This window comes from Nanorana parkeri, unplaced genomic scaffold, assembly GCF_000935625.1.
Source record: "Nanorana parkeri isolate BGI_ZX_2015 unplaced genomic scaffold, ASM93562v1 scaffold113, whole genome shotgun sequence".
Classification (NCBI taxonomy): Eukaryota; Metazoa; Chordata; class Amphibia; order Anura; family Dicroglossidae; genus Nanorana; species Nanorana parkeri.
Genome location: NW_017306381.1, coordinates 1,459,714 through 1,480,010, shown reverse-complemented (window position 1 = coordinate 1,480,010; position 20,297 = coordinate 1,459,714). Strand labels below are relative to the sequence as shown.

The 20,297-nt window shown below is 47.4% G+C and overlaps 1 protein-coding gene across 1 annotated transcript in view; it reads right to left on the bottom strand.

Annotated features, from left to right (window-relative positions):
- CLSTN3 (calsyntenin 3) overlaps positions 1–20,297 on the bottom strand; it is a 66,764-nt gene that overhangs the window by 25,877 nt on the left and 20,590 nt on the right. The window contains exons 4-9 of the mRNA XM_018553215.1: positions 10,713–10,835; positions 7,221–7,416; positions 6,530–6,738; positions 2,426–2,575; positions 1,220–1,405; positions 663–932 (exon numbers count right to left, since the gene is read on the bottom strand). Coding sequence (XP_018408717.1) covers positions 663–932; positions 1,220–1,405; positions 2,426–2,575; positions 6,530–6,738; positions 7,221–7,416; positions 10,713–10,835 — 1,134 coding nt within the window. The remainder of the gene's footprint in view (positions 1–662; positions 933–1,219; positions 1,406–2,425; positions 2,576–6,529; positions 6,739–7,220; positions 7,417–10,712; positions 10,836–20,297) is intronic.

Sequence of the window (20,297 nt, the reverse complement as noted above, 5' to 3'; positions counted from 1 at the left end):
AAACCCCAAGAACCCCAAATCCACAACCTCAAAAAAGTAGATTATTACATGCAATCAATAAAACAAGGATTGTACATAGAACAATATCGGACCTCTGAAAAGTACAAGCATGCATATGTACTCAGTACTTGGTTTGGGCCCCTTTTGCAGCACTTACTGCAATTACTTTTGCACGATATTCTAATTATTCGAGTTTCACCTGTATATATATAAATATCTTTGCTATATTTATTTATTAGGATCAGGACTACAAATATATGATTTTTTTCTAAGCACGTGCATAAGAAATACTGAATACAAATACTGTATGATATAGTCTTTTTTTGTTAGCCAGCAGGTGGCGCTCTAGACCTCTTTTTATGTGTTTAGCCTTTCCGTAGAAAAAAAAAGCCAACAGTTAACAGACTGCAATAGCTCAAGCTGATATTTACACACACAAGTGAATAATAGCTGTAAAACATTACTTATGGGATAGCTCTGTCCAAGGTTTCAATTCAACAAAGCCAGCCAAAAGGCAGGGAGCATTTACTGCTCCATTAGAAAACCCGTAGTGCTCTGGGAGCTCTTTGCCATATATTAAATGTTTAAAAAGACGTTATATATGAAGTTAATCTTAGTCTAAATTACATGGCCACCCCTTAGCATGAACCCTTTGAGCTCACCATTTTGTACGGTGTTACACAACAACACTTCCTCTTCCTTTCCTGCCTTCCCTCCACCTCCCCCTGCGTGTTTCAGCCAAAAGGAAAGCGTCAAATGATCAGCTGCTCCGCCCCCTGCAGGTAACCGCCCTGCAGGAACTTCCACTGACTGGGAACCATTGAACCAGTAGACTGGGCTGCTGTCCTGTGTATCCTGTATGGGGAGGCTGTTTGTCCAGTTATACAAAGGGCTGGGGGGAGGAAGTAAGTCAACATCTCCTGCGGCAGCTCCTAAGAGGGACAAAGACAAAAGGATTTTGTACTAATTAGTCAGTAGTCTGAACATCCTGCAACTGAGATGGGATTCTCATAGTGACATTATCTGAGGTATTAAGCTGTGAGCTGTGATGAAACTGCAAATCCCATCATGCATCTGCCTCTGGGAGTCAAGCCTGTTGCTGTCAGAGTCTTGCAATGCCTCATGGGAGTTGTAGTTGCACCACAGCTGGAGGGCCGGAGTTTTTGCCCATCCTTGCTGTAGATGAAAGCCTGGCAACAATATTATATCACTGACGTACCGCACAGCTTTCGTAAGGACTTCTCCGAGTAATTGTCCCGATCGCAGCCCTTGGCAATGTGACTGGTTTGGATCTCCACAGTGGCCTGAATGTTCCATATTGGCTCCTCGCAGGTCTCCAGGTGGATGTTGGGAAATAACGCCAGGCTTCCTGTGCCAGGCACGTACTCAATGCGTTTGTTCCAGCCTGTTAGGGGAGGGAGCAGAGCCGTCAAGCATCTATATGCATGTTGAGGTGCTATACATGCAACAATATCTCACCAAGAGTGGTGGTGGTGAGAAGACAGAGTGCAGACACTGCTCACCCAAAGAGAGCACACAGTGCCAGAGCATACGCTGTCAAAGCACACGCTGCCAAAGCACACACTGTCGGAGCTCAGGCATAACTTACACAGAAAGAGCCTACACAGTCACAGTATTCACTATCGAAGCACACACTGTTAGAGCAATACACTGTCTGAGCACAGACACAACCTACACAGAAAGAGCCTACACTGCCAGAGCTCAGAGACTGTGTACATAGAAAGAGCACACGCGGTTAGAGCACACACTGTCAGAGCACACACTGTTAGATCACACATTGTCAGAGCTCACACGGTCAGAGCACACACGGTCAGAGCACACACGGTCAGAGCACACACGGTCAGAGCACACACGGTCAGAGCACACACTGTCAGAGCACACACGGTCAGAGCACACACGGCCAGATCACACACGGTCAGATCACACACTGTCAGATCACACACTGTCAGATCACACACGGTCAGATCACACACTGTCAGAGCTCACACGGTCAGATCACACACTGTCAGAGCACACACGGTCAGAGCACACACGGTCAGATCACACACTGTCAGATCACACACTGTCAGAGCACACACTGTCAGAGCACACACTTTCAGAGCCCAGAAACAACTCACACAGAAAGAGCACACACTCATTGTCAGGGCTTGTTCACACCAAATGCAGACCAGATCTGCATGAGTTTCTGCACACGCAGTGCAGTGTGTTGTGCCGCGTTTTAGCCGCGTTCAGGGCCGTTTTTGCAACAACACATGCGCATGGTGTGAACTAGCCCTCAGGGTTTACATACAATTTAAATAAAACACCACATTTAAGGAACAGGCACATGTTACTAGTGTAAGCCTGTTTGACAAGGTTCACATAAATCAGCTGATTTTGTGCATATACTTTCACACACTGTCACCTTTCCAGCTCGGCTTGCAGATGGGTTTCACCTGGATCTCCACCTCTGCATCTTCTACGGCGCGTTTCTTGCCACAATCATATGCAGTCACTGTGAATCTGATCAGCCGGTCACCATTGGCTTGGAGAGGCTGAGTGTTCTTTATATAACCTACAGACACAATGCAAGTGATATATGAGGTATATGAGTACACCTACAACCATGCAGTAAAGTGGACCTTGCAATACAACGTAAAGCCCCCCCCCCCTCTTGAAATGTCACCTATGTTACCAACCCATGTTAATTGTTCCAAAATGTACCCCTAAATAAAAAAGTCAGCTTTATACTTACCTCTTACCTCTGTCTTCCACATCGCAGGGTGTGACGCCACAGACCTTCCGGGAACATTCCTGGGAATGCAGAGCAGGTGAATTCTCTAGAGAAGATAGTCCAATCTATTGCAAGAGCATCTTCTTCAGGATTTTGGCTGCTCTGTATTCCCCAAGATCTAGCCATAAAAAATGTGACGTAATCCTCGCCTAGGCGCCATGGATGGCAGTAAGGAAATTATAAATCTAACATTTTATATGTATATTTTACACCTACGTACATTAGGTGATTTTTAAAGGGGGATGCGGGTCCTGACAGTATAGACAGTCCTTGAACTTTACTGGAAGATCTTCTTTAAAGCCCAAATCCAGCCAAAACCTGCTTTATAGTTTTGGACAGAGTGGGGAAGGGATAGGACCCTTTTCAGATTTTAACTGTGGTCTTGGACCGCATTGGAGAGATATCCCCACTTTTGGGACAAGGAGTAAATGGAAGGCTCTCCACTGAAGACAAAGACTGCAACAAGGTTTGTTTTGTTTTTAGTAATAATGGGGAAGAATTAGACCCCCTTTTGGGTTATAATTACTACCCGTGTCTTCCAGTCCCCCTCATTTCTTGTCTGTCACAAGTTCAGTAAAGCTGTCTGTCCACTGTTTTATTTTTTCTTGTTTAGTCCTGTGGACTCAATGTTGCAAAACAATTCTCCCATTTTGGACTATTGTATAATAATGTCAGGCTCAGGGAGTCATGAGGGGGCATCTCTTTGGGTCACGTGGGGGGGAAGGCAATGTTTGCAGTGTGCCTGATACCCCCTGCCAGCCAGAGCATCCCAGGCTCTTGAGCGGGGAGATAACAAGGGCCATCCACATCTCCCCGCCTAGCTCTTAGCAATCTGGGACACTCTGGCCTGTGTCCCATTCAGCTCCTGGCAACCAGTGCCGACAATGCAGTGACAACGCAGGCCATATCTGGAGCTAGAGCTGGGCGGGGGGCCGATGCAGTTGCATAACCCCCATTCCAACAACACCCCCCCGGTTAGCGTACACCATCGCCACCAACCACCCCCTGCCTCAGGATTTGAAAAGGCCCCTGGTCAGGTTACTGCACTACAACAGCATGATTGGCCAGCCAGCTAAATTCGGGTTACATTTCTGCAACAGAAACATAAACAGCAATAAAAACTGATTGAAGGATTTAGTTACATAATTTTAGCTTTAGTTGGGTTTAAATCCAAACGGTTCATTTAGAACAGTGAATAGCTGGGCAGAGCACAAGCACCCCTAGATGCCTCAGACAAATATAGGAATTTCCTGTACTCATGAGTGCCATCTAGGGGTGCTAGTGCCATGAGAACAGCATCAAAACTTTTTATAAACGACCCCCCAAGTATTTTTTATACTGTACAAAGTACGCCTTAAAGTTTTATTCAACTTTTGTTTTTTTACCAGCTACTTTCAGCTTCTTCAATTTTTGGATAAAGCCATTGACTACAAAAGGTAGAGGTCGGGCTTCTAGACAATTGCTAAATAAAACAGACCTTGCATGAAAACTACAGGTAAAATTCAGTCACAGTACAGACTGCAATAAAAACATAGTTGAAAGTAATTACTCTTGCCTCCTTTACTAAAAATGTTTTTGATTTTTGTCCCTGTAGGAGAGTGATTCCACCACAATGTCCTGACCCTAAGTGAGGGCAAACTTCACACAGCAATAAAAACCTGGTGGACATTCTAAAGCTGGCGGTACACTGACTTTTGACCATTTCCTGCTTAATCACTCAATATTCGATCTGTGTTTGGCCCTGCCTACATTCAAGCAACTCTTGTCGAAGGGGCCAGGTGCAATTGTTGGCCAAACAGTGACTACAACCAATTAGATGCAGTCGCTGTTTGGGTCTTCTTACAGCTGATGGGGCCAGCTGTAGGAATACAATAACTGGCAAAGGGAGATCCATGAACTTTAGCATCAATGGGGGAATCATAGTTACATACAGGGTTATTCACAGAAGGGTGAAGAGTTTGGAGAAGGCAGCAGAAGAGAACAATCTAGAATGAAATAGCTGAACTGGAATGTGAGCTGAATTGGAGATTGTTTCCAAACCAGCTATTTTACACTAGATTGCTCACTTCTCCTGCCTTCTCCAAACCCTTCACCATTTTGTGAATAGCCCTGATAGTATTTAAGGTTGAATAAAGACACAGGTCCATCAAGTTCAACCTTTGTGTGTGTGTGTTTGTGCGTGTGTGTGTATATAGGAGTCCCTGTGTGATCCAGTATTTAAGAGTACCTGTACCCTGTATGTTACGGTCTCTGAGGAAGGTGTAAATACTCTCTGCTGTTACAACTGCTTGTGGAACAGAGTTCCAAAATGTAACTGTTCTAATTGAAAAGAAGCCCCTACGCCCCTTTGTGGTTAAATCTTTTCTCCTCCAATTTTATGTGGTGGCCTCTGGTCTTTGTTATGGAGTTTACAGTGAAAAGTTTATTGCTGATGCTGCCGTCACCATTGAACATTTTGTACATAAAAATCATGTCCCCTCTTGATCTTCTCTCTTCCAGCGTGAACAAGTTTACATTTAGAAACCTTGTCTCATAGCTTTGGTCCTCCATCCCCTTAATTAGTTTTGTTGCCCTGCTCTGGACTCTCTCCAGCTCCCGGACATCCTTTCTGTGGATTGATGAATTGAGTAATTTTGGGCTGAACGAGAAAAATCTTAAGCAGTATGGCCACATTAACTCTTCAACACCCTTTTTAAGTCAAAAATAAAAGTTGCAACTGCCTCCATTTGTTGTTTGAGAAGATTGCAGCAATTGAACAAAAATGGCTTCTCTTAGTTTGTCTTTCTCAATGAGAAATCAATATTCATGTCCAGACTTAAGCTAAACAATCAATCTTTCCTTGAACATACAAACTTGTATATTCATCATGTTCTTGCACTAAGCATAGGCACAGGTCTTAGGTCGTAAGATCAGCTGTTCCCCCTAAACAAAATTGGCCTGCAATGTAGCAATGAACCCACAGTGAGTTACTTTATGGCCAAAGGTTTGTGTACACCTCACTATCCCACTTACATTAGTTTGTTGGACAACCCATTTTTGGCTACAATGGCTTCCACTCTTCTTGGAAGGCTTCCCACAAGATTTTGGAGTGTGTCTGTGGGAGTTTATGCCCATTCAGCCAAAAGAGCAACTGATGTTGGGTGCGAAGACCTGGCTCATAATTGACACACCAATTCACCCCAAAGGTGTCCAGTAAGGTTGAGGACAGGGCTCTGTGCAGGACACTCAGATCCTCTAGGCCAAACCCATCAAACCATGTCTTTATGGAGCTGGCTTTGTGCATAGGGGCACAGTCATGCACAAACAGAAAAGGGTCTTCACCAAACTGCTCCCACATGGCTGGATTTATATCCTTTGTGGCTATTGAGGAAATTATCAAAATTCAAGTTTAGAACACCAGAGCTCCTCCACACCAAACCATCCAACCATGTCTTTATGGAGCTGGCTTTGTACACAGGGTACAGTCAGTCTGGAACAGAAAAGTACCTTCACCAAACTGTTTCCACAAGGTTGGAAGCCCACAATTGTCTAAGATGTCTTTGTATTCTGTAGAATTATCATTACCCTTCACTGCAAACACCACAACCTAATAACCTGGAGTGCCGTCCACTCACTGTTGGCCATGTAGTCTAGCGACCGTTGCCAGAAAAATAAAATTAATTGAATGTGAGTGAAAAAAATGAACTCCGGCAGGCTGAGAATATCAGGCATAAAGCCCTAATGAGAACAACTTACCGTCATTGTCAATGGTGAAGGGCACATTGGGGGTGAGAATCTGGTAGAAGCAGACCTGGCTGTACTGAGGAGAGCAGTCTTGGTCCCAGGCCTGCACACGTAGGACCCGTTCGTACATACGTCCCTCAGTGACGGATGCCCTGAACACCCGCTCTCCAAAGACAGGGGCAAACTCATTGACGTCATTCACACGGACATGGACCGTTGCTCTAAAACACACATGAAGGAGAGAGTGTGAGATTAAACGGGTAAAAATATCCATCACAGCACATCTAATTAATAGTCAGACAGGTGTGACACAAGAGCCACTGTATATAAATGATAAGATTGATGTAAATGAGGTGTTTCAGTACTTTCCTGTTAAAAATGAGAAAGCTGGAGATTATCAAAGGGTCTTAAATGAAAGTGGCAAATTGGACAGATAAATCTTTAAGCGCCCTAAAAAAGAAAACTACCGACTGCCATTTTGTTGTCACAAATGTAAGAAATCTCATACTTGGGACAGGTTGTGGTCCTTTTCAAAATATGGGGGTGGAAAGGTGGCAGTTCCTTTAAATAAAGTTACTTATTCCCTGAGTTAAACCCTACCCCTGAGTTAGAGTTTACATATACCATAAGAAAAGAAAAGTTAAAAAGTCACGTGGTCTTAAAGCTTGGCAGGGGAAGAAGACATCATGGATATTTGACTGACTTGTGGGACTTCTTGCTGTTCGCCCCATCAGGACCTTCTCCGCAGTCATGAGCCTGGATGGTGAAGGTGTGCTCTCGTTGTGCCTCACAATCTACGGGGCCCTTGGCACGGATCAGACCCTCCCCTGTTGTTCGATCCAAAACCACGGCTTCAAAGGGAGTCCCGGCTCCATGAATCCGGAATCCGCAGATTTCACCTGTGACAAGGAATCAGTGGGAATGATGGCACAAGGTATAATGATAAAGGTTTGGTGCCTGACACAATGCTGTTATGACTGTTCAAGCTTAAAGGAGAACTATGGGGTTAAGTCTTTTCCCCATAGTTCTCCTTAGGGTAACGGGAGGACACAAACTAGCGTCCTCCCGTCACCCTAGGCTCAGTATACCGCGAGCTGCAGCTCGCGGTATACTGAGACGCCGCAGCTGAAGCGGATCCCGACAATTGTGCCAGGATCCGCCCAGCTGCGTGACTGACAGCTGGCTCTGCCTATCTAGAGGCAGAGCCAGCTGGACCCTCCCCCGTCTGTTCCGCCAGTCAGCGCTGGTGGATGGGACCAGGATCCGCCCAGCTGCGTGACTGACAGCTGGCTCTGGTGACAGGATCGAGAGGTGAGCGAACGCCGGTATGTGTTCGCTCACCTCCCGATCTACTGAGCCGACCTGTGACAGTCTCATTGTCACAGGTCGGCTAGAACTATGAGGTGAGTGGAAAGTACTCACCTCATAGTTCTCCTTTAATCTTGTAGGACAAGAAGACTTGTGTCATTGTATGACAGTGATTAAAGGGCTGCCCTGATCAATACAAAGCAAAATAGTTTTTTAGGTGTACTTGAATGAGCTTGATCCTCTATTGGGTATTTTCTGCTCTTTGGGACTGTGGACTGAATTTCACAGCATGACTGTGTTGAGTCAAAATCTGGTTTTCATCCAAGCTGCCCTCGCCAGCCATATATCCATATGAAGATACTACAAGAGGGCTCGCAGATACCTGAAGCCCTAACAAAAAAAGTATCTGCAAAGAAAAAATAATACTTCCCTGCCTTGCTGCTCATGCTCCAGAACTGAGGTAGTTGAAAAACGTCTGCATCCGACACTTCCAGGGGTGTCAGATGTCTGTTCCCCTGTTGGGTGCTGTTGTGGTTCCTTCCCAAGGGCCCTACTTTCTACTGTGTCCTGTAGTGGTGTAGGGGCTGACGAATGGAACCACAGTACCCAGAGGGGGGACCAGGCATCTGACACACCTGGAAATGTTGGATGCTGAAGATTCTTCAGGTAAGTTAGCTCATCCAGAAAGTAAAGATGGGCAACTCATCAGGGAACAGATTGTTTTTTTTTTTTTGCAGGGACATTTATATTTTTAGGTGATAAATCCAGCAAGACAGTCACCTTAACCATGCACCCTGTGGTGGTCTAGAGCAGAGTTTTGCAACCTTTTCATTCATGGCACCTTTTAAAAGTATGACAAATCTCAAGGCACCCCAGTCTAAAAAGTAAAAAAGGTAAATATAAAGTAAAGTCCCCCCAAAACCAATACCAGACCCTTATCCTAGACAGGGATCTTATATGAGTCATAAGGGGGGGACCCCAGACAAAGAAACAAAAAAGATGTTGTGGAGTCCCTCCCTCCCTTTAGCACAATTTTTAAGGCATTCATGACAATGCCAGAAGGCACTCAGGGTGCCATGGCACCCTAGCTGAGGGCACCCTAGCTGAGAAAGTCTGGTCTAGAGGACTACATAAACTGGTTTAGGCAAGAAACTTTTCTTTTAAAGGAGAGCTATGGGTTTAAGGCTTTTCCCCATAGTTCTCCTTAGGGTAACGGGAGGACACAAACTAGCGTCCTCCCGTCACCCTAGGCTCAGTATACCGCGAGCTGTAGCTTGCATTATACTGAGAAGCCGCAGCTGAAGCTGATCCCGACAATTGTGCCGGGATCCGCCCAGCTGCATGACTGACAGCTGGCTTTGCCTATCTGGAGGCAGAGCCAGCTGTACCCGCCCCCTCCCCCGTCCGTTCCGCCAGTCAGCGCTGGCGGAGCGGGGAGGGGGGAATCCAGCCCCTCCCCTGTCACGGCAGAGAGCCGTGAAAGGATCGAGAGGTGAGCGAACGCCGGTATGTGTTCGCTCACCTCCCAATCTACTGAGCCGACCTGTGACAGTCTCATTGTCACAGGTCGGCTAGAACTATGAGGTGAGTGAAAAGCACTCACCTCATAGTTCTCCTTTAATATATTGCATCTAAGAAGAATTACCAGATTTGTTTGGGCGCAGATGAAAAACAGATGAAGCCCAGAGATGTCTCCACTGAACCTTTTTTTTTATCACTTTCTTCCTCTTGACAGTACAGGGACAAAGTAGCATATAAACAATACGTCTTTATAATGATAATAAAGTATAATTAGACGGCTTATGGCAATTTGTGATGGAAGTGAGACATGTAGATACCTTCTGGTTCAGTTACATACCGTAGATACATAGTTAGTCAGGTTGAAAAAAGACTCAAGCCCATCGAGTTCAACCTATAGAGCTTTTAGGAAGGCTCTACTCTATTCAGTGGAGGGCTTTTGGCCCACCTCACCAAAACCTTGTTATACTTTCCGTTGGTCCCCGGGTCCTACTCCACAGCTGCTATTGTTTCTATGCACTGCACTTATGAGGGCCAACACATGTATGAAGTTTTGGAATAATGGCTCTGAGCTGCATTTGTGCTATACACCAGTGGTTCTGGATACACAACTGACCCAGGGGCTTTGCCCATTATCCTAAACTGTGGACTAAACCCCTTAATGTTGGGATTTTTGTTGGAAATGAGACATGTACCAGAAGTTTAAGGAGGCTCTTCTATGCTTTTCATGATAATTACAACCAAATGCCAGGGGTCACCAGCGGGAAGCCAAGGTGATTGTCTTTCAGACCCTTCCCTGGAATCATGGTTGTTAATATCCATCTGGTCACAACAAGTGTACACATTTTGTGCACATCACACACATACCACCTTCCACCCGTCATCCAATAAAGTAGTTCCATACTACCTTAGTTTTCAATGTGTCAATTCACAATTGGAACTTGCACAAGATTGAGGACTCCCCCACATTACAACACTGGTTGCTTGAGTGGCCAACCGGTAAGCACTAGGAATGCAAGGGGTAAGTCGCAGGCTCCCATATAACTGGAAGTACAGATTTTTTGTTCTTTGTTCCAAGTGACTGAATGGAGAGAGCAAAGGGAAGGCACGTATATACTGCTGATAGTTCCACCATTAAAGTGAACCTGTCACTTTCCCCGGCATTAGCAAATCACACGTTCCCTTTGAAAAGATAAGTAGCATAACCCACATAAGAGAAGATTTGTGCTATCGCCGACATGGTGGATCACGTGTCAAGGAGCAACTTCACTTTCTGGAAGTCAGAGAGATCTAATCAAAGGATAATTCCCTTGTAATTGTTTAGCTTCTTGATGTGACACCACATTAGGCTGATAATTCCTGCTATTACCTGCGTATCTCAGTGGTGCATCCTTGTCCAAAGCAAACAGTGGTGGGTTAAGCAGCACGGTGTTGTCATTCTCCATTATAATCCCCTGGTACTGGGCTTCCATCCATGGCTTGTGCTTGTTACCTGCGGAGAGGACACAGATTACTTGTAATAAAGGACTGATCCATCACTCCAACATTTTACAATGCAGAGGCCCAACAGTAATTATTTTAAATTTTGGATATAATACAGGCAGGTTAAAATTGCTGTCCATTTTTTTTTTGCCATCTGTTGTTCTTCAGGAAGTTTTACCTTCACTTCCTGCCCTGTAGATCCAACCAAAGTGTGAGGATATCTTTCCAATGTGACCGAAAACCTCTCTTAGACAGTGTTCACGGGAACAAGTGCCTCCATTGGATGAGTTCCCCCGCTATTCCCGATCTGGTGGCAACTCAAAATATTGGATTTACCCTCAATTTCATGCCAATTAGAGGGTGTGAATCTCCCCAACAAGGACAAAGGGAGAAATGAAAACCTTGATTGAGTGGAATAAAGGTGCTGGAACTCCCGGGTCCTGCTGTATATACTGTGGCATTGCGTGGCATTACCACGGTGATAGGTGGCCTCAAAGTCACCCAGGGTTCTCAGCCAGAGGGGCTAAGTGGCTCCAGAAAGACATTATGGAGCTGCGGGTTCATGAACCATATTGGGAGGATTGGCATGTTATTGCCGTTGTCTGGAGGAACCAGACAGTGGCCCTGAAGATTGAGGCCGGAAAAGACTAATAGACTAGACTATTAAAAGACTAGGACACCGTGAGTGTATGGGACAACTCGAGGATTGGTGAGCCCTTATCTGTTATATGCTACAGCAAGCTATTTAAGTTGGATTTCGTGATTATCTACCGTTTTGAAAGAAAATAATGAAAATTCAATCATTGTCACAACACCCAATTTTTTTATTGATCTTAGACTCCCTATACCAGGGTTAGGAAGACTCTGGCCCTCCAGCTGTTGTAAAACTACAAATCCAAATGGGATTTGGAAACTACAAATGGGAAACTATAAATGGGAGCCATGTCTGTGGCAGTTGGAGTCTTGCAATGCCTAATGGGATTGGTAGTTGCACCACAACTGGAGGGACAGAGTGCCCAGCCCTATGCATTGCTTTTATAAGCTTTGATGAAGGGGGTGGAGCTTTGCCCCCAAAACGCCTTGGCTTCTATTAAATATTTGTCTTTGAAATAAACCTATATCTAAACTAACATTATGGTAAGGGCTTCAATTCTAGACTTATTCAGCACTAACAACCTGACAGTGGCTCTAACCTCTCACCACTCTATCCAAAGTTAAAAAAAAGTATTGTCTTTAGGTATACTTTAAGCCCGACCCATGAATATCATAACCCCACCCCCACTGATCCAACTACACACCCATTTGTACTTAAACCACACCTTTTTTTGTTAATATTGGGGATCTACAAATATCATGTGGCTCAATCAACACTTTTTTTTGCCCTGGTAGTCAGGGATCATGAAGTGGACATTAGGAATGTTTATGGGGCGCACCATTTGGATAACTGTGTGTATGAGACCTCAGTCTACAAGCAATAAAGATCAATGGACAATGTGCGCCCTATTTGTTATGCATGTAAAGCAGAAGGCCTATGGGTGCTGTAACCATAATGGAGTCAAAAAGTCTCCATCAGATATGCAATAAATTAGGTAAGTCAGCACACCAAGAATATTTTTTTTCGAATATTATGATATTTTATATAATTTCGGCAAGAATAAGTATATGCATTGTAAAAAAAATAGCAGATGTTGTGGACTCCCAGTACAAAAACATTTTCAAAAAGAGTCCCCAGACTTCGAATTACAGATGAAGGACAGCAGGTGCCAGATAGAGGTGGAATAAAGATGGAACGTTTTGGGGAACTTGACCCTTTTCTCAAATCAGATGCCATCTCTTTTTGAAAACTTTTTTGGTATGGGATTCCAGTAGAGATGAGCTTGGAGTGGACCAGTGACGTGCGGTACCTCATATTCCTGGTGAGGCATTCCCCGCCGACCGAAGCCCCGCCCCCGAAGACCAAAGCCACACCCCGTCGGATGAAGCCACACCCCCAACCCAAGCTAGGGTGAAGGAGGAGACAGGGAGGTGCCTCCCTGTCCCTCACTAACTACCTGTCAAAAGCCTGATGCAGCGCTGCCTGTAATTAACAGGAAGTGCTTCATCCATGACAGGTTACACAGCGGGGAGGATTTCCCTGCTCTGTAACCTGTAAGATGCCGATTTGAATGGAGAAAAAGCTGTCAGCTTCAGACTTGAAGCTGACAGCTTTTTCCTCCATAATTCTAGGTGAGGCTCTGCCCCACCTGCATCCCCTGACCGCACGTCCCTGGCGTGGACCCAGGTGGCCTGAGTTTGCCCAAGCTTGCTCAAAACTGTGATTGCCACTCTCCCCTCCTGACCCAACCAGTGGCAGCAGTTGCGATGGGTGTATTCCCTGCCCCTTTGTGACGTATGCGGTGCGGGGAATGCAACTAATTGGGCCGGGAGGGGGGTGTGGCAATCACAGTTTTAAGCAGGCTCGGGCAAACTCAAGCAAAATGGGTTTGCACCATTTCCTGTGAAAGGGGGGTAAAGGTCTGCTTTAAGTGCTCATTTTGGCCTACGGTCAAAAATAAAAAAAGTTATACTTACCTGATCCTCCAGCCTCGCTCCCCCTTCACTGCAGCAGTCTAAGGTCCCCGAATCACCTCATTCTATAGACAGTGTATAGGACGTGAGGACGCCAAGGGACATATTATCGCTGCAGTGGAAGAGGAGAGGCAGTCAGTGCTGGCGGATCGGAGCGGGGAATCCAGCCCCTCCCCTGTCACGGCAGAGAGCCGTGACAGGATCGAGAGGTGAGCGAACACCGGTATATGTCCGATCACCTCCCGATCTACTGAGCCGACCTGTGACAGTCTCATTGTCACAGGTCGGCTAGAACTATGAGGTGAGTGAAAAGCACTCACCTCATAGTTCTCCTTTAACTCTTGCAGTGCCCCATTGCAAGGGTTAATAAAAAAATTCCCAGAATATCTGCTTCAATTGTACCGGTGTATGGCCGGCTTTCCTGGTCGGATCACCGGGTGAAAAAAGCCAAGAAAAAGAAAACAAACGCAGCCGCCACCACTGGGACGTGCAATAAATAATGGGATGCTGCAATATGTGTGTATGAGACCTCAGTCTACAAGCAATAAAGATCAATGGACAATGTGCGCCCTATTTGTTATGCATGTAAAGCAGAAGGCCTATGGGTGCTGTAACCATAATGGAGTCAAAAAGTCTCCATCAGATATGCAATAAATTAGGTAAGTCAGCACACCAAGAATATTTTTTTTCGAATATTATGATATTTTATATAATTTCGGCAAGAATAAGTATATGCATTGTAAAAAAAATAGCAGATGTTGTGGACTCCCAGTACAAAAACATTTTCAAAAAGAGTCCCCAGACTTCGAATTACAGATGAAGGACAGCAGGTGCCAGATAGAGGTGGAATAAAGATGGAACGTTTTGGGGAACTTGACCCTTTTCTCAAATCAGATGCCATCTCTTTTTGAAAACTTTTTTGGTATGGGATTCCAGTAGAGATGAGCTTGGAGTGGACCAGTGACGTGCGGTACCTCATATTCCTGGTGAGGCATTCCCCGCCGACCGAAGCCCCGCCCCCGAAGACCAAAGCCACACCCCGTCGGATGAAGCCACACCCCCAACCCAAGCTAGGGTGAAGGAGGAGACAGGGAGGTGCCTCCCTGTCCCTCACTAACTACCTGTCAAAAGCCTGATGCAGCGCTGCCTGTAATTAACAGGAAGTGCTTCATCCATGACAGGTTACACAGCGGGGAGGATTTCCCTGCTCTGTAACCTGTAAGATGCCGATTTGAATGGAGAAAAAGCTGTCAGCTTCAGACTTGAAGCTGACAGCTTTTTCCTCCATAATTCTAGGTGAGGCTCTGCCCCACCTGCATCCCCTGACCGCACGTCCCTGGCGTGGACCCAGGTGGCCTGAGTTTGCCCAAGCTTGCTCAAAACTGTGATTGCCACTCTCCCCTCCTGACCCAACCAGTGGCAGCAGTTGCGATGGGTGTATTCCCTGCCCCTTTGTGACGTATGCGGTGCGGGGAATGCAACTAATTGGGCCGGGAGGGGGGCGTGGCAATCACAGTTTTAAGCAGGCTCGGGCAAACTCAAGCAAAATGGGTTTGCACCATTTCCTGTGAAAGGGGGGTAAAGGTCTGCTTTAAGTGCTCATTTTGGCCTACGGTCAAAAATAAAAAAAGTTATACTTACCTGATCCTCCAGCCTCGCTCCCCCTTCACTGCAGCAGTCTAAGGTCCCCGAATCACCTCATTCTATAGACAGTGTATAGGACGTGAGGACGCCAAGGGACATATTATCGCTGCAGTGGAAGAGGAGAGGCAGTCAGTGCTGGCGGATCGGAGCGGGGAATCCAGCCCCTCCCCTGTCACGGCAGAGAGCCGTGACAGGATCGAGAGGTGAGCGAACACCGGTATATGTCCGATCACCTCCCGATCTACTGAGCCGACCTGTGACAGTCTCATTGTCACAGGTCGGCTAGAACTATGAGGTGAGTGAAAAGCACTCACCTCATAGTTCTCCTTTAACTCTTGCAGTGCCCCATTGCAAGGGTTAATAAAAAAATTCCCAGAATATCTGCTTCAATTGTACCGGTGTATGGCCGGCTTTCCTGGTCGGATCACCGGGTGAAAAAAGCCAAGAAAAAGAAAACAAACGCAGCCGCCACCACTGGGACGTGCAATAAATAATGGGATGCTGCAATAAATCACATTTTGTTTCGATACGCTTTGAGTCTGGCGAGCATCGTCTTGAGTCTATGGGCTGTCTGCAGACCGCTTGCTGCACTGAGCTAAGCGACGGCAAAAACCGCCATTTAGTCGACCAGCCCCTCCGGATCTCAGCAAGTTCCATCAGGAGGAGGCTACAAGCAGCTCTGATTCTGCATTAATCTGACTGCAAAGCCTTCAACCATCTGCCACTGCACAGCTGTGCCGCTTCCAGAGACTGGCGCCAGCATCTGCAAACTACCACAGCAAGTTAGTGTCATCTTGGCACTGTGATCGCCCGTGACGGCGGTGACCTTCAGACGGAGAAGTGTTTTCTCAAGTGTCTGATGGAATTACGGGATTTAGGGCAAAACAGAAAGGGACGGGACAAGGGAAGACAGAGTTGAAGTAAACCCAGCATCAGATGTATTTGTTTCCTTCAAACTGCATGCATATTAAGTCTTCCAGGTATCTATTACCTCTCACAGAGATCGCAGTTGGGGTCGCCACCCATCCGGTTTTCACCTGGTGGACAGTCTGGTTTTGGAGTCTTGTGTCCGGGTGTCCAGCCAGCGGGCACCCGGACACAGGACACTCAGTGCTGACACCGGCACTTTACATTTTCTGACATGTGACTGCCGAGGTCCCCAGCAAGCGCGATCTCGGGCGGCCGCATCTGCCTGAAACCCGGATCTTCCGCTGAGGTGCGGGTGGCCTTTGCCTGTTTACAGGTCGCCCGCAGCCTAGAGGAGGGTCCGGGTTTCAGGTAGATGCGGCTGCCCCAGATCGCGCTTGCCGGGGACCTCGGCAGCCGCATCTGTGATTGCTCCTCCTTCTCCCCGACACCGTGCTGCCTGCCCGCAGACCCCTGGTGAGGCACCATAGACCAGACAGCCCTGAGGGCCGCACAGCCCACCTGAGAGTCGTACAGCCTACCCAAGAGCTCGCACAGGCCACCAGCCCTGGAGATATTGGGGGCGCCAACACAGAACAACACAGAATGCGTAGCTTCATATTATTTTGTATTGCTGTATAATGTATTGCTGGGATTTGTAGTCCTCTATAGAATGTCTCCTTACTCCGTCTCCTTGCTGCCTCTCCTTGCTGCACAGGGCGCTAGAGTGTTCTGGTTTCACTTGAAGAAAAGGTGGCAACCCTATTCGCAGTACTCCCCCTGACGATGCAATCATCTGCTTTTCACCTAGGAAGGACGGCACCATCTTTGTTCAGGCATCATCCAGGGTCACCATCTACTGAATTGCTGGATCACCAATTACGGTGCGTCCCAGAGCGGCAGCTGCCGGAACGCACAGCAATCGCTCACAAAACTTCCCCCTTCGTTCTGGGGCGAGACGATGCATTGAAGTCAATGGCACCGCAGCCACGCCCGTAGTCGTCCTTGTTCCCCCGCCCGCAGTACGAATGGACACGTGGAAAAACATTGCCTGCATTCCGATCCACTAGGAACGCAAAATAAAATAGAGCATGCAGCATTTTTTGGGGGCGTGGCTGCGGTGCCATTGACTTCAATGCGCCGCCACGCCCCCTCCCACCCCAGAATGAGGCCCCATTCACACTAAGCGACATACCTTCCAAGCGGTTCCGCGCGGCCGGGATAGCGCGACTGTTCGGGGCGACGTTCCAGCGACGATAGCGCGACCTTCACCGTCGGGCTGCATTCAAAAATAGAAAAATCGCGCGACATCCGCGGGAAAGAGAGTCCTGCTGAAGCGACAGCGACATGGAGCTGTACATTAGAACAGCTCCATTGAATAACATTGGGCAGCGACTTCTCGCGATATCGTGCGGCAAAAATGCGCGATAACGCGGTGGAAATCGCGCTGAAATACACTCAGTGAGAATGGGGCCTAAAGGGGGAATGTTTGTGAGCAATTGCTGTTCAGGCATCATCCAGGGTCTGGCACTCTGGAACGCACGGGAGGTTGGTGTGAATGGGCTCTGACACGGATCAGCCCCTGCCGTAGCCTCTCACCTTGTGGCTACAATGTTGCAGACTGATCAGTGAAGGAGAGGAGACTGAGGAAATGCTTCCTCCTGCCTGCAGTAGACTGATGACATCATCTCAGCCTAGGAAAAGTCACTGAACTGGAGCTCAAGGGATGTTGTTTTAATAACAAAAGCTGGAGCATTTGTGAATATGTGTATTGTGACACGTCAGGAATTTATTCCTGCAGACTAGTAACGTAAGTAAAAAGTCAACTTGACTTGGAGGTTATAAAACCCATTATCAGTAACGATTTCCCTTTAAAGGCCACCGCTAGTGGAAATAGATTGCACGGGGAACCTCGCAAGGTAGAAATTATAAATGGAGCTGTCATTGGAAACCAACTGCCTCCTACAATAAAGATTTCTTATTCTTAAAGGAGAACTATGAGGGGAGTGCTTTCCACTCACCTCATAGTTCTAGCCGACGTGTGACAATGAGACTGTCACAGGTCGGCTCAGTAAATCGGGAGGTGAGCGAACACATACCGGCGTTCGCTCACCTCTCGATCCTGTCACGGCTCTCTGCCGTGACATGGGAGGGGCTGGATTCCCTCCTCCCCGCTCCGATCCGCCAGCGCTGACTGGCGGAACGGACAGGGGAGGGGGCGGGTACAGCTGGCTCTGCCTCTAGATAGGCAGAGCCAGCTGTCACTCACGCAGCTGGGCGGATCCCGGCACAATTGTTGGGATCCGCTTCAGCTGCAGCGTCTCAATATACCGCGAGCAGCAGCTCGGGGTATACTGCGGCGTCTCAGTATACCGCGAGCTACAGCTCGCGGTATACTGAGCCTAGGGTGAAGGGAGGACGCTAGTTTGTGTCCTCCCGTTACCCTAAGGAGAACTATGGGGAAAAGCCTTAACCCCATAGTTCTCCTTTTAAAGCTGAACTCCGGAATCAGCAGATATCGTCCCCATACAAGAACCATGTGTGTTCTTCCTGGAATCTCGGTGAGCTTTGTGTACTTCTTCCAGATCTGTGCAGTAATCCCATGTGAGCTTTCTGTAATAAAGACCGGTTACTGCTGCTCTCTCTCCATGTGCAGGGTGACCGGTCTTGTCTCTGCCCCCTCCTGTAATAAAGACCCCTCACTGCGGCTCTCTTTCCTTGTGCAAGGTGACTGGTCTAGTCTCCACCCCTCTTGTATAAAAGACCGCTCACTGCCGCTGTCTCATCTTCTGCAGGGTGACTGGTCTAGTCTCCGCCCCCTCCTGTAATAAAGACCAGTCACTGCTGCTCTCTCTGCTTGTGCAGGGTGACTGGTCTTGTCTCTGCCTCTTCCTGCAGTGGGGGTGGCCTGCTTGGTCACTCCCACAGCTCTGCTCTCTGCACAGGGTGAAACGTCATTATATGTGGATGACAGATGGTTTGGAAGGCCCCCACACTTTCATACCGCCTATGGATCAGCTCTTCTTTCCATCCAAAATGTGCACCTCATTATGGGCTGGCTCTTGGGAGGAGTTATGTAAATATCAAAATGCCTGTATGGGTGGATGACAGTCTGGAGGAGTGGCGTTCCTAGGCAGGCTGCAATTACATGCAGATTTTGGAGAGAAGCAATAGATTTATCAATAGTTCTCTCCTTCAAAATGTCAAATACTCTTGGCCACATGTGATGCTGAGCCACCATGATTGAAAGAAATAAAATCCAATGAATGTAAAGGGCGGGGCCAGGGACAGTAAGGCTGAGGAGGAAAGCGCTAGATAATGCTGGACGACATCCTCCAGCCAGGAAATGAGAAAGGGCTCTGTCTGATTGCTGCAGCTTGTAATGCACATTGTGAGAAGCTCGCAGTGTGCAGTAAAATCGGAGCCATCAGGAGAGGAGCCGATACAACTGTGCCAGACTGAAGGGAAAGCCAGAGATCAGCTTTAAGGTGTCCTGAGTGCTACCCTGAAGCGTTTCCCCCGTTCACACTATTGTCTCAGTGTGTTGCTGGGCCATGTGATGTTTGTTAAAAATCCTTCTCAGCTTTTCCAACACTCCAGCCATGTACGTGTGGACTACATAAACACTTCATTTGCATGAGAGAGCGCTTGTAAATGGCGTGTTTGATATCTCTAGTGGTTGGTCTACAAAACTATGGAAGAGCGACAATGTAAATGTCACATCAACAATGAAGGTAAATGTTGCAATCGGAGGCGTCCAGGGCCGGATTAAGAGCATCATGGGCCTGGCGCTGTTGGTCGGTTGGACGGTAAGCAGCAGAGGCGGCTCTCTGTTCCTCGCTGGGGCCCCATGAGCCGCCGGTGCCTCTGTCTGATTGTGTTCAGCACGGGTTGCCATCAGGCATACCGAGGTCATCTGAGCTGGCCGGGCCTATTTTCAGTGGTGGGCCTGGAGCTGGCGCTCCAGTAGCCCTTATGTTAATCCGGCCCTGGGGGTGTCCCTAGACCAGTGATGGCAAGCCTTTTTGAGCCCGAGTGCCCAAACTGGATCACTAAACCAACTTGTGTGTCTCAAAGTGCCAACCCCGCACTTAGACCCGAATACTGATGATTTATTTTAGAACAGTGGTTCTCAACCTTTCTAGGGCCAGGACCCCTTGGTAACATTTGTCAATTTGTGGTGACCCCCAACGGTAACATTTAGGAATGACGCGGCTGCTGCAGCGACATCTGGCGGGAGAACTGACACTGCTGCGCTAGGAGAGGGCTGAGGAGGACTCTCAACTAGCACAGTAGAAATCACACAGCGACCCACAGCTTGAGAACCACTGGTGTACGCCGTCAGAATAAAAAA